Here is an 18,453-nt window from a genome sequence, read left to right as displayed (position 1 = left end):
TTCCGTGTCTTTAAAACAGAATGTAACCTATGGAAAAATAATTGTTTGAAACAGAACACTAGAAGGGGAAGCAAACTTATAGACATTTGGTAAGGACATACGTGAAATCTAAATAGGAGTCACACTCCTATTTAGTATAGAGTAAGTTCATAAAAGTGGATGCCTTTCTCCATAGTTGGGTGTAGTAAAGAGAAGTTTCAGGTACATTGCTATATTTTTTTCTAGGAAAAACCCTTTCTAAATGGCCTTGAGGAACCACAGCACCATCACTGAGTTCATCCTCCTTGGGCTGTCTGCTGATCCCAAAGTCCAGATACTGCTCTTTGTGCTTTTCATGGGGATTTACTTCCTAACCATCATGGGGAACCTGATTCTGCTGCTGGTGATCAGAGCTGATTCTATCTCCACACACCTATGTACTTCTTTCTGAGTCACCTTTCTTTCCTGGATCTTTGCTTCTCTTCAGTCACAGTTCCCAAGCTCCTGGAGAACCTCCTGTCTAAAAAGAAAACTATTTCAAAGGAGGGCTGCCTGACTCAAGCCTTCTTTGTGTTTGACATTGGAGGGACAGAAATCTTCTTGCTCTCAGTGATGGCCTATGATCGCTATGCTGCCATCTGCTACCCTCTGCTCTATAGTCAGGTGATGAGCAGCCAGCTCTGTGTGAGGCTGGTATGGGCTTCATGGGGCCTGGGTTTTCTGGATGCAGTTTTCAACATTCCTCTGGCTATGAACTTGAACTTCTGTGAGAACCATCCCCCACTATACCTGTGAACTGCCCTCTCTCTTCCCTTTGTCCTGCTCTGATATTTCCACCAATGTCACTGTCCTGACAGGCTCCACACTGCTACATGGCTTTGGTACCTTCTTCCTGATCTTATTCTCCTACACACGCATTGTTTCCACCATCCTGAGCATCAGCTCCACCACAGGCAGGAGCAAAGCCTTCTCCACCTGCTCCTCCCACCTCACTGCAGTGAGCTTCTTCTATGTCTCAGCTTTCCTCCGTTATCTCATGCCAACCTCAGGTTCACCTCTGGAGCTGATCTTCTCCATTCAGTATGGTGTAGTTACTCCGCTAGCGAATCCCCTCATCTATAGCCTTAAAAACAAAGAAGTAAAGACAGCTCTGAGAAGAACCCTGGGGAAATGTTTGCAATGGTAGAGGTAGCAAGCTGTAAAGTGAAGACAAATCAGGGTCATTTGTAGAGATGTGGATGGACCTAGAGACTGTCATACAGAGTGAAATAAGTTAAAAAGAGAAAAACAAATACCAAACTATTGTTGTTCAGTCACCCAGTCATGTCCACCTCTTTGAGTTGGTGATGCCATCCAAGCATCTCAACCTCTGTCATCCATTTCTCCTCCTGCCCTCAATCTTTAACAGCATCAAGGTCTTTTAAAACAGTCAGTTCTTCACATCAGGTGGCCTAAGTATTGGAGTTTCAGCTTCAGCATCAGTCCTTCCAATGAATATTCAGGACTGATTTCCTTTAGGATGGACTGGTTGGATCTCCTCACAATCCAAGGGACTCTCAAGAGTCTTCTCCAACACCACAGTTCAAAAGCATTAATTCTTTGGCCCTCAGCTTTCTTTATAGTCCAACTCTCACATCCATATATGACAACTGGAAAAACCATAGCCTTGACTAGATGGACCTTTGTTGGCAAAGTAATATCTCTGCTTTTTAATATGCTGTCTAGATTGATCATAGCTTTTCTTCTAAGGAACAAGCGTCTTTTAGTTTCACAGTTGCAGTCACCATCTGCAGTGATTTTGGAGCCCCCAAAATAAAGTCTGTCACTGTTTCCACTGTTTCTCCAACTATTTGCCATGAAGTGATGGAACCAGATGTCATGATCTTAGCTTTCTGAATGTTGAGTTTTAAGCCAGCCTTTTCACTCTCCTCTTTCACTTTCATCAAGAGGCTCTTTAGTTCTTCTTCATTTTCTGCCATAAGGGTGGTATCATCTGCATATATGAGATTATTGATATTTCTCCCACAATCTTGATTCCAGCTTGTGCTTCATCCAGCCCAGCTTTTCTCATGAGGTACTCTGCATATAAGTAAAAGAAGCAGGGTGACAATATACAGCCTTGATGTGCTCCTTTCCCTATTTGGAACCAGCCTGTTGTTCCATGTCCAGTTCTAACTGTTGCTTCCTGACCTGCATACAGATTTCTCAGGAGACACGTCAGGTGGTCTGGTATTCCCATCTCTTGAAGAATTTTCCACAGTTTGTTGTGATCCACACAGTCAAAGGCTTTGGCATAGTCAATAAAGCAGATGTTTTTCTGGAACTTTCTTGCTTTTTTGATGATCCAATTCAGTGTTGGCAATTTGATCTCTGGTTCTTCTGCCTTTTCTAAATCCAGCTTGAACATCTGAAAGTTCATGGTTCACATACTGTTGAAGCCTGACTTGGAGAATTTTTAGCATTAATTTACTAGCATGTGAAATGAGTGCAATTGTGTGGTGGTTTGAGCATTCTTTGGCATTGCCTTTCTTTGAGACTGGAATGAAAACTGACCTTTTCCAGTCTTGTAGCCTCTGCTGAGTTTTCCAAATTTGTTGGCATATTGAGTGTAGCACTTTCACAGCATCATCTTCCAGGATTTGAAATAGCTCAACCGAAATTTCATCACCTCCACTAGCTTTGTTCATAGTGATGCTTCCTAAGGCACATTTTACTTCACTTTACTTCCAGGATGTCTGGCTCTAGGTGAGTGATCACACCATCATGATTATCTGGGTCATGAAGATCTTTTTTGTATAGTTCTTTTGTGTATTCTTGCCACCTCTTCTTAATATCCTCTGCTTCTGTTAGGTCCATACCATTTCTGTCCTTTATTGAGCTCATCTTTGCATGAAATGTTCCCTTGGTATCTCTAATTATCTTGAAGAGATCTCTAGTCTTTCCCATTCCATTGTTTGCATCTATTTCTTTGCATTGATCGCTGAGAAAGGCTTTCTTATCTCTCCTCGCTATTCTTCAGAACTCTGCATTCAAAGGGGTATATCTTTTCTTTTCTCCTTTGCCTTTTACTTTCTTCTTTTCACAGATATTTGTAAGGCCTCCTCAGACAATCATTTTGCCTTTTTGCATTTCTTTTCCTTGGGGATGGTCTTGATCCCTGCCTCTCGTACAATGTCACGAACATGCTATGTATAAAATAGGTAATGAGAACACATTGTACAGCACAGGAAACTCTACTCAATGCTCTATGATGACCTAATGGGAAGGAAATCCAAAAAAGAAAGGATATGTGTATATGTATAGTATAGCTGATTCACTTTGGAGTACAGTAGAAACTAACACAACATTGTAAAGCAACTGTACTTCAATAAAGCAATTTTTAAGTAAAAAATAAGAAATAAAAATTTTTAATGGGAGATGATAAATTAAGAAAGAACTATAGGCTTCAGGATATCTGGTGAGTTAACACTAAAAGCTTCCTAGCGGTCCTCTGTTTTAGATGCTCAAAGATGCCACAGAAAAGCATAAGAAAGACGCATGAAGATACTTTGAGGGTGGGGTCAGGATGGGAGAAGACAGTTCAGATTCAATACTGCTCAAAGGCATATCAATGGAAACATAGTTATCTTGGCCAAAAGTTGTGCTTAATCATAATTTATTTCTCTATCATTTCATTGATACTGAGTAAAGTTGGCTCAGATGGTAAAGCATCTGTCTACAATGCGGGAGACCCGGGCTTGATCCCTGGGTCGGGAAGATCCCCTGGGGAAGGAAATGGTAATCCACTCCGGTACTATTGCCTGGAAAATCCCATGGACAGAGGAGCTTGGTAGGCTACAGTCCATGGGGTCGCAAAGAATCAGACACGACTGAGCGACTTCACTAGTGACTAGTAAATTTGTATGTGTACTGAATTATTTTTTGGAATTAAATGAATAGAAAGGCAATGAAAAACATAAGATTTCACCAAAAGTGTTGAATTTCAGGGAAAGAAAAGTTATCAACTTAGGGCTTATGGAGGGGTTGGAGCTTTGAATGGGAAGCCTTGCAGATAAAAAAAGTGCTATGTTCTGCCCAGAGTGACTGTCATGTGAGTGACTTGGGTGATGCCAAGAACTCTGCTTTTCTATTACATGAAAGTTGGAATTTGAGGGGGAATGTTGCACATTCAAGATAACACAAGAAAATTTAGCCTCTCCAGCATCTCACCTTCTTTAAAGCACTGGTTTTCTCTAGTTTGTCCACTTGGAGAACGCAAGGGTTTTTAGTCTTCCTTCTCATTATTTTAGCAAGAATTTATGAAATATAAAATACGTGTTATATGACGCAGCAACTTTGTATTTCCTGACCATTTTTACATGCTACTTATGATTTTACTCGAAATACATTGCGTTTTAAAGTCATGATAACTTGCAATCATCCAGTGCTATTTTCTGTATAGCGATAATGAGAATTATTATAGTCATGGACATGGTTAATAGATTAAAACACTTTAAAGTTCCACTTAACTTTATTTTTCCACAAGTGAAACATGTTTACTGAATCATGTACTAAGTAACAACACATCTGTTATTTCTAATTTTTTGAAGTTGTAATAAGAAAGCATCACGGTCATCCAAGTCTATGCCCCAGCCAGTAATGCTAAAGAAGCTGAAGTTGAATGGTTCTGTGAAGACTTACAAGACCTTCTAGAACTAATCAAAAAAAAAAAAAAAAAAAGATGTCCTTTGCATTGTAGGGGATTGGGATGCAAAAATAGGAATTCAAGAGATAGCTGGAGTAATAGGCAAGTCTGGCTTTAGAGTACAAAATGAAGCAGGGCAAAAGCTAAGAGAGTTTTATGAAGAGAACACACTGGTCATAGCAAACACCCTATTCCAACAACACAAGAGACAGCTGTACATAAGGACATCACCAGAAATTAACTGAAATTAACTGATTATATTCTTTGCAGCCAAAGATGGAGAAGTTCTATTTAGTGAGCAAAAACAAGACCAGGAGCTGACTATGGCTAGGATCATGAACTCCTTATTGCAAAATTCAGGCTTAAACTGAAGAAAGTAGGGGAAACCACTGGGCCATTCGGGTATGATCTAAATCAAATCCCTTATGATTATACAGCAGAGGTGACAAATAGATTCAAGGGATCAGATCTGGTAAACAGACAGCCTGAAGAACTATAGACAGAGGTTTGTAACACTGTACAGGAGGCAGTGACCAATATCGTCCCATAGAAAAAGAAATGCAAAAAGGCAAAATGAGGAGGCCTTACATTAGCCAAGGAAAGAATAGAAGTGAAAGGTAAATGAGAAAGGGAAAGATATACCCATTTGAATGCAGAGTTCCAAAGAATAGCAAGGAGAGATAAGAAAGCCTTCTTAAGTGAACAATGCAAAGAAATAGAGGAAAACAATAGAATGGTAGAATGGGAAAGACTAGATTTCTTCAAGAAAATTAGAGATACCAAGGGAACATTTCATGCAAGGAAGGGCACAATAAAAGACAGAAATAGCAAGGACCTAACAGAAGCAGAAGATATTAAGAAGAGGTAGCAAGAACACACAAAAGAACTGTACAAAAAAGGTCTTAATGACAGGGATAAGTATGATAGTGAGGTCACTCACTTAGAGCCAGACATGCTAGAGTGTGAAGTTAAGTGGGCCTTAGGAAGCATTACTACAAACAAAGCTAGTAAAGGTGATGGAATTCCAGCTGAGCTATTTCAAATCCTAAATGATGATCCTGTGAAACTGCTGTACTCAATACGTCAGTAAATTTAGAAAACTCAGCAGCGGCCACAGGACTGGAAAAGGTTAATTTTCATTCCAATCCCAAAGAAGGGCAATGCCAAAGAATGTTCAAACTACCACACAATTGCACTCATTTCACATTGTACCAAGGTAATACTCAAAATCCTTCAAGCTAGGTTTCAACAGAACATGAACCAAGCAAACTGAGAACTTCCAGATGTACAAGCTGTATTTAGAAAAGACAGAGGAACCAGAGATCAGTTTTCCAACATCCATTGGATTATAGAAAAAGCAAGAGAATTCCAAAGAAACATCTACTTCTTCTTCACTGACTACGCCAAAGCCTTTGACTGTGTGGATAACAACAAATTGTGGAAATTTCTTCAAAAGATTGGAATACCAGACCACCTGACCTGCCTGCTGAGAAACCTGTATGCAGTTATAACTAGACATGGAACAATGGACTGGTTCCAAATTGGGAAAGGAGTACACCAAGGCTGTATATTGTCACCCTGCTTATTTAACTTATATGCAGAGTACATGATGTGACATGCCAGGCTGGATGAAGCACAAGGTGGAATCAAGATTGCTGGAAGAAATATCAATAACCTCAAATATGCAGATGATACCACCCTTACGGCAGAAAGTGAAGAAGAACTAACGAGCCTCTTGATGAAGGTGAAAGAGAAAAGTGAACAAAAATGGCTTAAAACTCAACATTCAAAAAAATATTTCATGGCATCTGGTCCCATCACTTCATGGCAAACAGATGGGGAAGCAATGGAATCAGTGAAAGACATTATTTTCTTGGGCTCCAAAATCACTGTGGATGGTGACTGCAGCCATGATATTAAAAGACACTTGCTCCTTGGAAGAAAAGCTATGACAAACCTAGACAGTACTTTGCCAACAAAGTTCTGCATAGTCAAGCTATGGTTTTTCCAGTAGTCATGTATGGATGTGAGAGCTGGACCATAAAGAAGATTGAGCATTGAAAAACTGATGTCTTTGAACTGTGGTGTTGGAGGAGGTTCTTGAGAGTCCTTTGGACTACAAGGAGATCAAACGAGTCAATCCTAAAGGAAATTAACCCTGAATACTCATTGGAAGGACTGATGCTGAAGCTGAAGCTTCAATACTTTGGCCACCTGCTGGGAAGAGCCAACTCACTGGAAAAGACCCTGATGCTGGGAAAGACTGAAGGCATGAGAGGAGATGAGGACAACAGTGGACAAGATGGTTGGATGGCATCACCAACCCAATGGACATGAGCAAACTCCGGGAGATGGTGAAGGACAGGGAAACCTGGCATGCTGCCATTCATGGGGTTGAAAAGAGTTGGACATGACTGAGTGACTGAACAACAACTCTTTCTCCAAATGTATGTGTGAGCTGAGATCTCACTATTTTAAGAGACCTAATATGACCCAGAGACATCCCCTCTATCACCCCTTTAAGACACATTTCCTCCAGTTTTAGAGACAAAAATAAATAAATAAATAAATAGAGGGGGGGGAAAGCAGTGACTTTTATAATTAGCCCTGTTGTTATTTTCTCACTGTTGATCATCACTTGTTTACTCATTGGCAATGAGCAACCCAAACCCAAACAATGACCTTAGGATAGCAGTCATAAGGCATTGACTCTGGAGGAGGCATGTGGGAATTCTTCAGAAGATCTTGCTGATTCTTCTCACTGCACAGTTCCCTGACCTAGGAGGCTTGACTCCCATTCACACTCTTATATCCCGCCTCTTCTCCAATCCCAGCAGCACCCTCTCTGCTCTAGTTGCAGAGAAACCTAACAACCTCCTTGCATGTGACAAATGGGTGCTAAGTCACTTGAGTCATGTCTAACTCTTTGCAACTCTATGGACTGTGTAGCCTGCCAGCTACAGGGATTCTCTGGCAAGAACACTGGAGTGGGTTGCCATTTTCTCCTCCAGGAAATCTGCCCAACCTGCATCTCTTATGTCTCCTGCATTGACAGGCAGGTTCCTTACCACTAGTGCCACCTGGGTGTGTCCAAACCAGGTCTCTACCAAGATGACCAATTGACTTCTCCCCAGAAATTCACATACCCTTGCCATACCAAATAGGAATTAAACAGCCTGCTGTTTTTCTACCATCCCATCTTCCACCCTGTCAGCTTTTCCAGTTCTTCTCTTTCTGGTCCTGAGAGGCATAGGAGAAAGATCAGAAAGTCTACTGCTAAAGCAGAAGTCCAGCAAAGAAATAATATCTGCCTCTTCTGCTTGCAGACATCCATCCTCTGTTTATTGTAAGTGCTGCTCTTAGGACCCCATTCATTTTGGATTCTACAAAAAGAAAGTAACCCTTCCTTCCCCACAAAAAGAAAAGGAAATGTTGTCCCACCATGAACACTAAATTCTCAATATGGCCCAAAAACCCCTTCCCATTGGTTTAAGCCCTCAATTTTTTATATAACCAAGGAAGGAGCAGTGATAACTAACAGTTGTATCATAGGTCTCCTCTCTTACTAAGTCTTGCAAAGGGTGCCTGATGCCATTAATGGTAGAGATTATCAAATGGGTATTTATGTTGTGGAAAACAATATGAAAGCTCCTCAAAAAGCCAAAAATAGAACTACCATTTGATTCAGCAATATCATTTCTGGGTATAAGCTTAAAGGAAATGAAAGTAGAATATGAAGAGATTTATACAATCCTATGTTTACTGCAGCATTATTAAGAATAGCCAAGAAATGGAAATAATCTAAGGGTCTATCAACAGATAAATGGATAAAGAAGATGTTATATGTGTGTGTGTATCTGTGTGTATGTATAAAATGGAATATTATTCATCCACAAGAAAAAGGACAACCTGCCTGCCATTTTCAAAAATAAGGATGGATTTTGAGCACCTTATGCTAAGTGAGATAAGTCAAACAGAGAATAACAAATACCGTGTGATGTCACTTTTATATGAAATCTATAAAAGCCAAACTCTTAAAATCAGAGAGTAAAATGATGATTACAAGAAATGGGGGGTGGGGTGATAGGACAAATATTGTTTAAGGGTACAAACTTTCAAATAGTAGTAAATAAATCCAAGAGATCTAAAGCATAGTAGAGTGAATATGAACAACAACATTGTATTATAATCATTACACCTCCTAAGAGACTAGAGGGAGAAGGCAATGGCACCCCACTCCAGTACTCTTGCCTGGAAAATCCCATGGACAGAGGAGCCTGGTAGGCTGCAGTCCATGAGGTCGCTAAGGAAGCAACTTCACTTTCACTTTTCACTTCCATGCATTGGAGGAGGAAATGGCAACCCACTGCAGTGTTCTTGCCTGGAGAATCTCAGGGACGGGGAAGCCTGGTGGGCTGCCATCTATGGGGTCACACAGAGTCGGACGTGACTGAAGCGACTTAACAGCAGCAGCAGCAGCAGCAGCAGCAAGAGACTAGAACTAATTATGCTGCTGCTGAGTCACTTCAGTCATGTCCGACTCTGTGCAACCCCATAGATGGCAGCCCATCAGGCTCCCTCGTCCCTGGGATTCTCCAGGCAAGAACACTTGAGTGGGTTGCCATTTACTGACCACTAAAATAGAAATCGAATATTTATGTAACATAATAGAAGTGCTAATAATCATTAAAATGACAACACTATTATAATAAATACACCAAATTAACATGTTCTATACCTTAAATTTATATGTTATATGTCAAATTAAAAAATAAACAACACACTCATAGACACAGAGAACAGACTGGTGGTTACCAGAGATAAGGAGGTAAGGGGTGGGTGAAGTAGGTGAAGACTTGAGGGTCAAAAGGTAGAAACTTCCAGTTATAAAATAAATAAGTCCTGGGGATGTAATGTACAGCATGGTAACTATTGTTAATAATACTATATTGTTTACTTGAAAGTCAAAGACAGTAGATCTTAAAAGTTCTTATCACAAGAAAAATTGTAGCTCTATGTGTGGTGATGGATATTAACTATATTTACCATGGTGATAATTTTGCAATATATACAAATATCAGATCACTGCTGTACATCTGAAATTAATATAATGTTATGTCAATTACTTCTCAATAAAATAAAAAACAAGATTTGTTCTTTGGAAACATAAAGTAGATAAACTTCTGTCAAGTTTACTCAAGAAAAAAGAGAGAAGCACCAAAGAAACAATCTTAAGAATTAAACAGTATACTTAAATAACCTACTATAAATATCAAACATATTGAGAGGATAATATAAATGACATGTCAATAAATTTGAAAACTTAGATAACTAAACTCCCATTAAAATGCAATTACCCAAAAGTGACTCAAGAAGACATAAGAATCTAAAAAGCTTTTTTAGAGTTGGAGAGCTGAGACTAAACCTCAGCCAGCTTTATATTTAAGTTAGAACTTTCAATAAAGTGAAAATGTCAGTCCTCTCCGGGTTGAACAATAGATTTAACTTAATTCCACAAGAAATCTCACCAATAATTTTTACAAAACTCAGCAAGCTAATTCTAATATTATATGGAAAGTGGTAAGTGAAAATCACTCAGCCATGTCTGAATCTTGCGAACCCCATAGGCTATATAGTCCATGGAATTCTCCAGGTCAGAACACTGGAGATGGTAGCCTTTCCCTTCTCCAGGGGATCTTCTCACTATGGAAGGTAGCCAGGTCTCCCACATCGTAGCCAGATTCTTTACCAGCTGAGCTACCAGGGAAGCCCACACCATAATCAAGTGGGATTTATTCCAGAGATGCAAGGATAATTCAACATCCACAAATCAATCAATGTAATATACCACCACACTAACAAATTGAAGAACAAAAATCATATGATCATTTCATAGATGCATAAAAATCATTTGATAGAATTTAACATCCACTCATGATTAAAAAAGAAACTCTCAGCAAAGTAGGTATACATGGAAAATGCCTCAACATAAAAAGGCCATATATGGCGAGCCACAGCTGACATCATACTTAATGGTGAAAAACTGAAAGTTTTCCTCTAAATTCAGGAACAAGGCAAGAATACTCACTCTCACCAATTTTATTCAAAATAGTGTTGAAACTCCTAGCCAAAGCAACCAGGCAACAACAAATAAATTTTGCTAAATACTAACTAGATATATAAATAAAGAAAGGTTATCCAAATTGAACAAAAGAAACAAAACTACCTCTATCTGTAGATGACATGATATTTTATATAGAAAACCCTAAAACTCCACAAAAAAAACTGTTAGGACACATAAACGAATTCCATAAACTTGTAGGACACAAAATCAATATATAAAAAATGTATAGCATCTCTGTACATTTATAATAAACTAGCAGAAAAAGAAATTAAGAAAACAATCCCATTTACAATTACATGAAAAAGAATAAAACACCTAAGAATAACTTTAACCAAGAGGCTGAAAACAAACTGTACAATGAAAGCTATAAGACATTGATGAAAGAAAATGACAAAAATGAATGGAAAGATAGTCCATAATCATGAAAAATTAATATTGTTGAAGTGTTCATAGTACCCAACACAATCTATATATTGATTTTAACCTCTATTACAATGTCAATGGCATTTTTCACAGAAACAGAAGAAAAAAGTGCTAAAATTTATATGGAACCATAAAAGATCCTGCATAGCTAAAGCTATCTTGAGAAAGAAGAATAAAGCCAAAGGCATCACATTCCTGATTATAAACTATATTACAAAGCAATAGTAATCAAAACAGTATGATATTGGCATAAAAACAAGAATACAGAGATTAATGGCACTAAATAGAGAGCACAGAAATAAACCCACACATATGAAGTCTATCAATTTGCAACAAAGAAGACAAGAATATATAGTATGAAAAGGATAGTCTCTTCAATTGGGAAAACTGGACAGCCACGTGAAAAGGAATGAAACTGGATCTTACACCATACATAAAAAATAAACTCAAAATGGATTAAAGATTTGAAAAAATCTTTATAAATATCATAAAATTTATAAAACCTGAAACCATAAAACTCATAGAAGAGAACATAAGAAAAAAGCTCCTTGACACTGGTCTTGGCAATGATTTTGCTGACATAACACCAAAAGCACAAACGACTAGCAAATATCAATAAGTGGAACTACATCAAACTAAAACATTTGCTCAGCCAAAGAAACAAAAAAAAAAAAAAAAAAAAATAAGGAGGCAACCAAAGTAATAGGAAAAAATACCTGTAAACCATATATTTGATAAGATGTTAACATTCAAAATACACAAATAACTCACACAACTCAATAACAGAAATCAAACAAATCAATTTTAAAGTGGGCCAAGGACTTGAACAGACACTTTTCCCAAAGAAGACATCCAAATGACCGATGTTCAACATCATTAATCATCAAGGAAATGAAAATCAAAACCACAATGAGATATCCCCTCATGCTTATCAGAACGGTTATCATTTAAAAGATGACAAATAATAAATGTTGGAGAAAAGGGAACACTTGTGCACTATTGGTGGGAATGTAAATTGGTTCACCCATTATGGAAAACAGTATGGAGGTACCTCAAAAAATTAAAAACATAATTACCATATGATCCAGAAATTCCACTTCTGGGTATATACCCAAAAGAAATGAAAATAAGATATCAAAAATACACGCACTCTCATGTTTATTGCAGCATTATTCACAGTAGCCAAGATATGGAAATAATCTAAAACTAAACTTCCAGCTCTAAGATGAATAAGTTTTGGGAATCTAATATGCAGCATAGTGACTGTACTTAATAACACTCTACCATATATTGAAAAGTGCTAAGAGAATAAATCTTGAATAGTCTCACCATAAGACCAACCAAAAAATTGTAATTATGACAGGTGAAGGATATGTCACCTAACATGATGTGGTTAAAAAAAAAGATACATGTATACATATAACTGAATCACTTTGCTATACACCTGAAACTATCACATTATTAATCACTATACTTCAATATAAAATATAACATTTTTTTAAAGTTTTTAAAGTTCTAAACAGTTAGTTACCTGTTTAAGTTACATGGAATGATTTTTTTAAAAAACACACAGTGAAACAAATTACAATATATACTTGTATCAAACAATCACTTTGTACACTTTAAACTTACACAATATTATATGTCAATTATATCTCAATAAAGCTGGGAGGGGGGGAGATGCCTTTCTTATTCATTTCTCTCCAGTCTCTATCAGCCTAATAGTGTTCTTTTTTAGACTTTAAATAATTGCTTTAATTCGGAAATTTCAAATACTCCCCTGTGTCTCTTACAGCTTACCTTTCTAGCTAACAGGGAAACATGCAATTAGTGAGTCTGGAATTTGGCTTCAGGGTAAGCTTCAGAGAGTACAGGGCATTGACCCAGCTTCCCCTGGGTGCCAACCCAGCTCTTGGCTGTATAAGAACAGATGGCACTCTGATTGGGTCTGTTAGAGAATTTTTTCCTTCAGTGGTATTCTTCAGAAGTATTCAGAATCTCAGACGAAATAAATGAAGATATAGCAGGTTACTGGATCTGAGACCATGTGAGGAAGTTCTAATGAACTATATACCTGTTCAGAATATGAGCTTCTTTTGAGAAATTGGTTTTGTCCTTCCACAGTGGCCTGTATTGCAGAATAACACCACTCTAGGTTAAGGGAGTCAAGAGGTAATCTTAATCTTGTGGCAATCCCAGTGTTTTTAAAGCTTGAACCATTCTAATAGCCAATTCTCACTTATAGCAAGAAGAAAAAGCTATCTGCTGTGGAGAGTCAGATTCTTGTGACATACATTCCCTTATAGGAAGACTTTACCTACGATGTGTCTACTTGAATGGGAAAACCTGAACACAGGAACTGGCTTTCCAGGAATAGCCAGGAGTATGGTAATATCTTCCAAAATATCTTGATATCCCCCCTCTATTTTTCCTTCCTAGAAATTTCTATGTGTTTTAATTTTGCTGACCATCTTCTCTTTTAGTTTAGTTAGAGATCGTATTTAGAAGAATGAGGAAGGGTGAGGCCCTTTTCTGTGATTCCCCATATCATATGATCCAAATAGTCGCTTCACCCACACAAAATGCATAAGTTAGAACATGAGAGAAAAATATTATTCAGAAATTCTACACTCTTCTTGGTTGAGACACTGAACTCCCCAAGTTACATGGTCAGATCCATCTTGTGCATGGAAGTAGAAAAGCGGGAGCAATTTTCAGGATAGCCCTGTTCACAAATACATGAAATAACCAAGTTCCTAAAAGGAATAGAACAAATGTATCATTTCACTTTGCTTGAGTAGATCCCAAGAAGACATCTGCTTTGAACAATATTCACAATTTTATCCAAGCAGGTTCCTCAAAAGTAAATTCTCCAACTGTTTCTGTATCACCACCACTAGCTGAAGTCACACAAAGGTGAACGGCGCCCTGCCTGTCCAAGCACACAGGTAACCTAGACATGCGTGTAAGATGAATTTGAACTTTGTTAACATGATCAGGTTTTTAACTATATTTGCTTTGAAGAAATAGCAGGATTTGAGGTAAGGCTGGAAGGTGAATGAGAGTCTGAATCAGTGGAATAAAAAAGTAGAACGTCTGAAAGAAAACCATGTAGTCAAAGAGAGAAATATAAGACCTTTCTAGTATCAAAAGGGGTCAAAAAGGCTAAAATATAGGTTAAGGACAGAGGAAGAAGAACTCTGAATGTCAAGACAGGAGAAATGGATTTGATTCCACAAAATACCTAGAACAGTCAAATTCATAGTGTCAGAAAGTACACTGGTAGATGCCAGGGGCTGGAAGCAGGGTGGACAATGAGGAGTTAATTTTTTAATGGGAACACAGTTTCAGTTTAGGAAAGTGAACAATTCTGGAGATGGATAATGGTGAAAGTTGCACAACAATGTGAATGGATTTAATACCACTGAAATATGGTATTTAGTACAGCTAAATATCATTAAAATAGTGTTTTTATAGTAAGACTTTTACCACATTAAAAAAAAATTTTGTTTAAAGATAGGAAAAGTGATCTTTATTCTTGTGGACCAGACCTAGATATTGGGATGAGAATTAGGGGAAATACTATGGAAGTTATTTCCTGATTCTTCTACTGGTTGTTAATGTCTCTATATCGTATTTCCAAGGGGTAAAATGAAGATAAGTGTCCATGTCTGAAATACTTCATAGAATTTCTTTCAGCATAAACAGAGACAAGACATGAGAAAATGCTTTGTATTTTAAAAAATCTATTAAAATTTAATGTGATGTTTAACAAGTAAGAAGCCCTGGATTATTTTGAACAAAAATATTAGAGAGGAGAAAAGGTTTAGAACAATTACCTCACACATATTGTACAATGGTTTTTTTAAATGTTGTACAATGGATTTAAGAATTTCTGAAATTTAAAGCATGTAAGGAAAATTGAATAACATTAATGTTAGAGTGAACCAGAAATATTATTTCTCCAGTAAGTCTCTGTGGAATACGAATCAGTTCAGTTCAGTCGCTCAGTCATGTCCGACTCTTGCGACCCCATGAATCGCAGCACGCCAGGCCTCCCTGTCCATCACCAACTCCCGGAGTTCACCCAAACTCATGTCCATCAAGTTGGTGATGCCATCCAGCCATCTCATCCTCTGTCGTCCCCTTCTCCTCCTGCCCCCAATCCCTCCCAGCATCAGAGTCTTTTCCAATGAGTCAACTTTTGCATGAGGTGGCCAAAGTACTGGAGTTTCAGCTTTAGCATCAGTCCTTCCAAAGAACACCCAGAACTGATCTCCTTTAGGATGGACTGGTTGGATCTCCTTGCAGTCCAAGGGACTCTCAAGAGTCTTCTCCAACACCACAGTTCAAAAGCATCAATTCTTCAGCACTCAGCTTTCTTCACAGTCCAACTCTCACATCCATACATGACCACTGGAAAAACAATACCCTTGACTAGACGGACCTTCGTTGGCAAAGTAATGTCTCTGCTTTTCAATATGCTATCTAGGTTGGTCATAACTTTCCTTCCAAGGAGTAAGCGTCTTTTAATTTCATGGCTGCAGTCACCATCTGCAGTGATTTTGGAGCCCCAAAAAATAAAGTCTGACACTGTTTCCCCATCTATTTCCCATGAAGTGATGGGACCAGATGCCATGATCTTAGTTTTCTGAATGTTGAGCTTGAAACCAACTTTTTCAGTCTCCTCTTTCACCTTCATCAAGAGGCTTTTTAGTTTCTCTTCACTTTCTGCCATAGGGGTGATATCATCTGCATATCTGAGGTTATTGATATTTCTCCTGGCAATCTTGATTCTAGCTTGGCTTCTTCCAGCCCAGCGTTTCTCATGATGTACTCTGCATAGAAGTTAAATAAGCAGGGTGACAATATACAGCCTTGAAGTACTCCTTTTCCTATTTGGAAGCAGTCTGTTGTTCCATGTCCAGTTCTGACTGTTGCTTCCTGACCTGCATACAGGTTTCTCAAGAGGCAGATCAGGTGGTCTGGTATTCGCATCTCTTTCAGAATTTTCCACAGTTTATTGTGATCCACACAGTCAAAGGCTTTGGCATAGTCAATATAGCAGAAATAGATGTTTTTCTGGAACTCTCTTCCTTTTTCCATAGAACTCTCTAAAGTATGTGAAGACTGTGACCTAAATTTGTGATCTATCAAGAAAAGTGAGGGCAGCTTTGAGATATGTAAGCACAAGTTCAGACAACTCAGGGAGGGATGTTTAAGAAGAGAAGATGATGCTGTAGAGAATGGGGACAATCATAGGCAATATCACCCAATTTCTATTTTATTCCAAGGAAACATCCTCCACAAATGGCCTTGAGGAACCGCAGCACCATCACCGAGTTTATCCTCACTGGGCTGTCAGACGACCCCTACATCCAGGCTCTGCTCTTTGTGCTCTTCCTGGTGATTTACCTCCTGACCGTGATGGGGAACCTGACGATGCTGCTGGTGATCAGGGCTGACTCCCACCTCCACACGCCCATGTACTTCTTCTTGAGTAATCTATCATTCCTAGACCTCTGCTTCTCTTGTGTCACTCTGCCCAAGCTCCTGAAGGACCTCCTGTCTGAGAAGAAGACCATCTCTGTCGAGAGCTGCCTGACTCAGGTCTTCTTTGTGTTTTTCTCTTCAGGAACTGAAGCCTGTCTCCTCTCAGTGATGGCCTATGACCGCTATGCCGCAATCTGCCACCCCCTGCACTATGGCCAGGTGATGAGCAACCAGTTCTGTGTGAGGCTGGTGTTGATCTCATGGGGCCTGGCCTCTCTCAATGCATTTGTCATTGTGCTCCTGGCTATTAGCCTGGATTTCTGTGAGGCCCAAACCATCCACCACTACACCTGTGAGCTGCCTGCCCTTTTCCCCCTGTCTTGTTCTGATATCTCTATTGTTACCAATATCCTACTCTGCTCCAGCCTATTGCATGGGCTTGGAACCTTCATCCCAATCTTCTTCTCTTATGCCCGTATTATCTCCACCATCCTGAGCATCAGCTCCACCAAAGGCAGAAGCAAGGCTTTCTCCACCTGCTCCTCCCACCTCATCGCAGTGATCTTGTTCTTTGGCTCGGGTTTTCTTTGTTATCTCATGCCTCCGTCTGGTTCCTCTTTGGATTTACTCCTCTCCGTACAGTACAGTGCAGTCACACCCATGCTGAATCCCCTCATCTACAGCCTAAAGAACAAGGAGGTGAAGGCAGCTGTGAAAAGGACATTGGGGAAATATCTATAATGTTCAGGCAGTGAACAAAGACAACTGTAAGCAAAATCACGAAGATTGTATTCCATTGCCTTTGCTCTTTTGCCCTCATCTCCTCTAATCACACGATGTCAGTAATTCTGAAGAAAGATTCCAGAGCTCACCCAAACACCTAATCCTGTTAGTCCAAGGAAGTGGCTCTTGATTTTGGTTCCCTATTTGGAAAGTCCATGCTGTTGGTTGAAAGAGAGTGTGAAAACCATCGTCCACAAAGTAGATAAATAAGACAAACAAAATAAAATGAGGTTAAGAAAAAAAGATACAACGACACAGGAGTTTCAGCATCTAACTATAAAGAGCTGCAGAGAGAACTAAAAACAAAGGAGGTATTTGTTAAACAGAAGTTAACCTTTTCAAATCCCAACTACTTATAAATTCTTGAAGTAAAACTCTTGAAAAGCAAAATCCTTTGTTAACAAAAAAGTCAACAGTCTACATAGACTATCATGAACATGAGAACACTATATACTAAAGTTAAAAACATTGCCAACGCAGCCATCAATAGAAAGAAAATCTATCCTTACATGAATTCATTAATAAGAAAAAAATTGTAAGTTTCTGAATGCTTAAATGCAATCATTAGAAAGATAATTAAACTTATCATAAGAAAAGGAGGATAAAGGGACTAAAAGCACAAATTAATATATTAGAAAAGAGAAAAATAGAAGCAATAAATAAATCGAGGCACTATTCAAAAAGATCAATTTTGACATAATTATGTAAATATATTGAAGAAAACAGAAAAAGAATCTAAGAGTACAACACTGATGTTAAGAATAAAAATTATAAGGTAACGCTAAGATTTGTCTAAATAAACTGAAAGCAGGATTTTGTTTCATTTTAAGAAAATATAACCAAAAAAATAAAATTGAGCTATTTGATGTGTAAAACAAAACAAAAAACATTAGAATAAGCACAAAAGGACAATAAGCACTGATAGTTTTTCAGGTAAGTTTTGGCAAACTTGAATGCTTTTAAAATA

The 18,453-nt window shown here is 38.4% G+C and overlaps 1 protein-coding gene and 1 pseudogene across 1 annotated transcript; both read left to right on the top strand.

The window, feature by feature from the left end:
* OR8S7P (olfactory receptor family 8 subfamily S member 7, pseudogene) lies at positions 242-1,165 on the top strand (annotated as a pseudogene).
* OR8S10 (olfactory receptor family 8 subfamily S member 10) lies at positions 16,521-17,444 on the top strand. Its single transcript, NM_001389835.1, has one exon. It carries the CDS (start codon positions 16,521-16,523, stop codon positions 17,442-17,444), a length of 924 nt encoding a protein of 307 aa, NP_001376764.1.
* The last annotated feature ends 1,009 nt before the right edge of the window (positions 17,445-18,453 follow it).

Source organism: Bos taurus, chromosome 5, assembly GCF_002263795.3.
Source record: "Bos taurus isolate L1 Dominette 01449 registration number 42190680 breed Hereford chromosome 5, ARS-UCD2.0, whole genome shotgun sequence".
NCBI classification, from domain to species: Eukaryota; Metazoa; Chordata; class Mammalia; order Artiodactyla; family Bovidae; genus Bos; species Bos taurus.
Note: the sequence above shows the minus strand (reverse complement) of the source record. Positions and strands in the feature narration are given on the sequence as shown.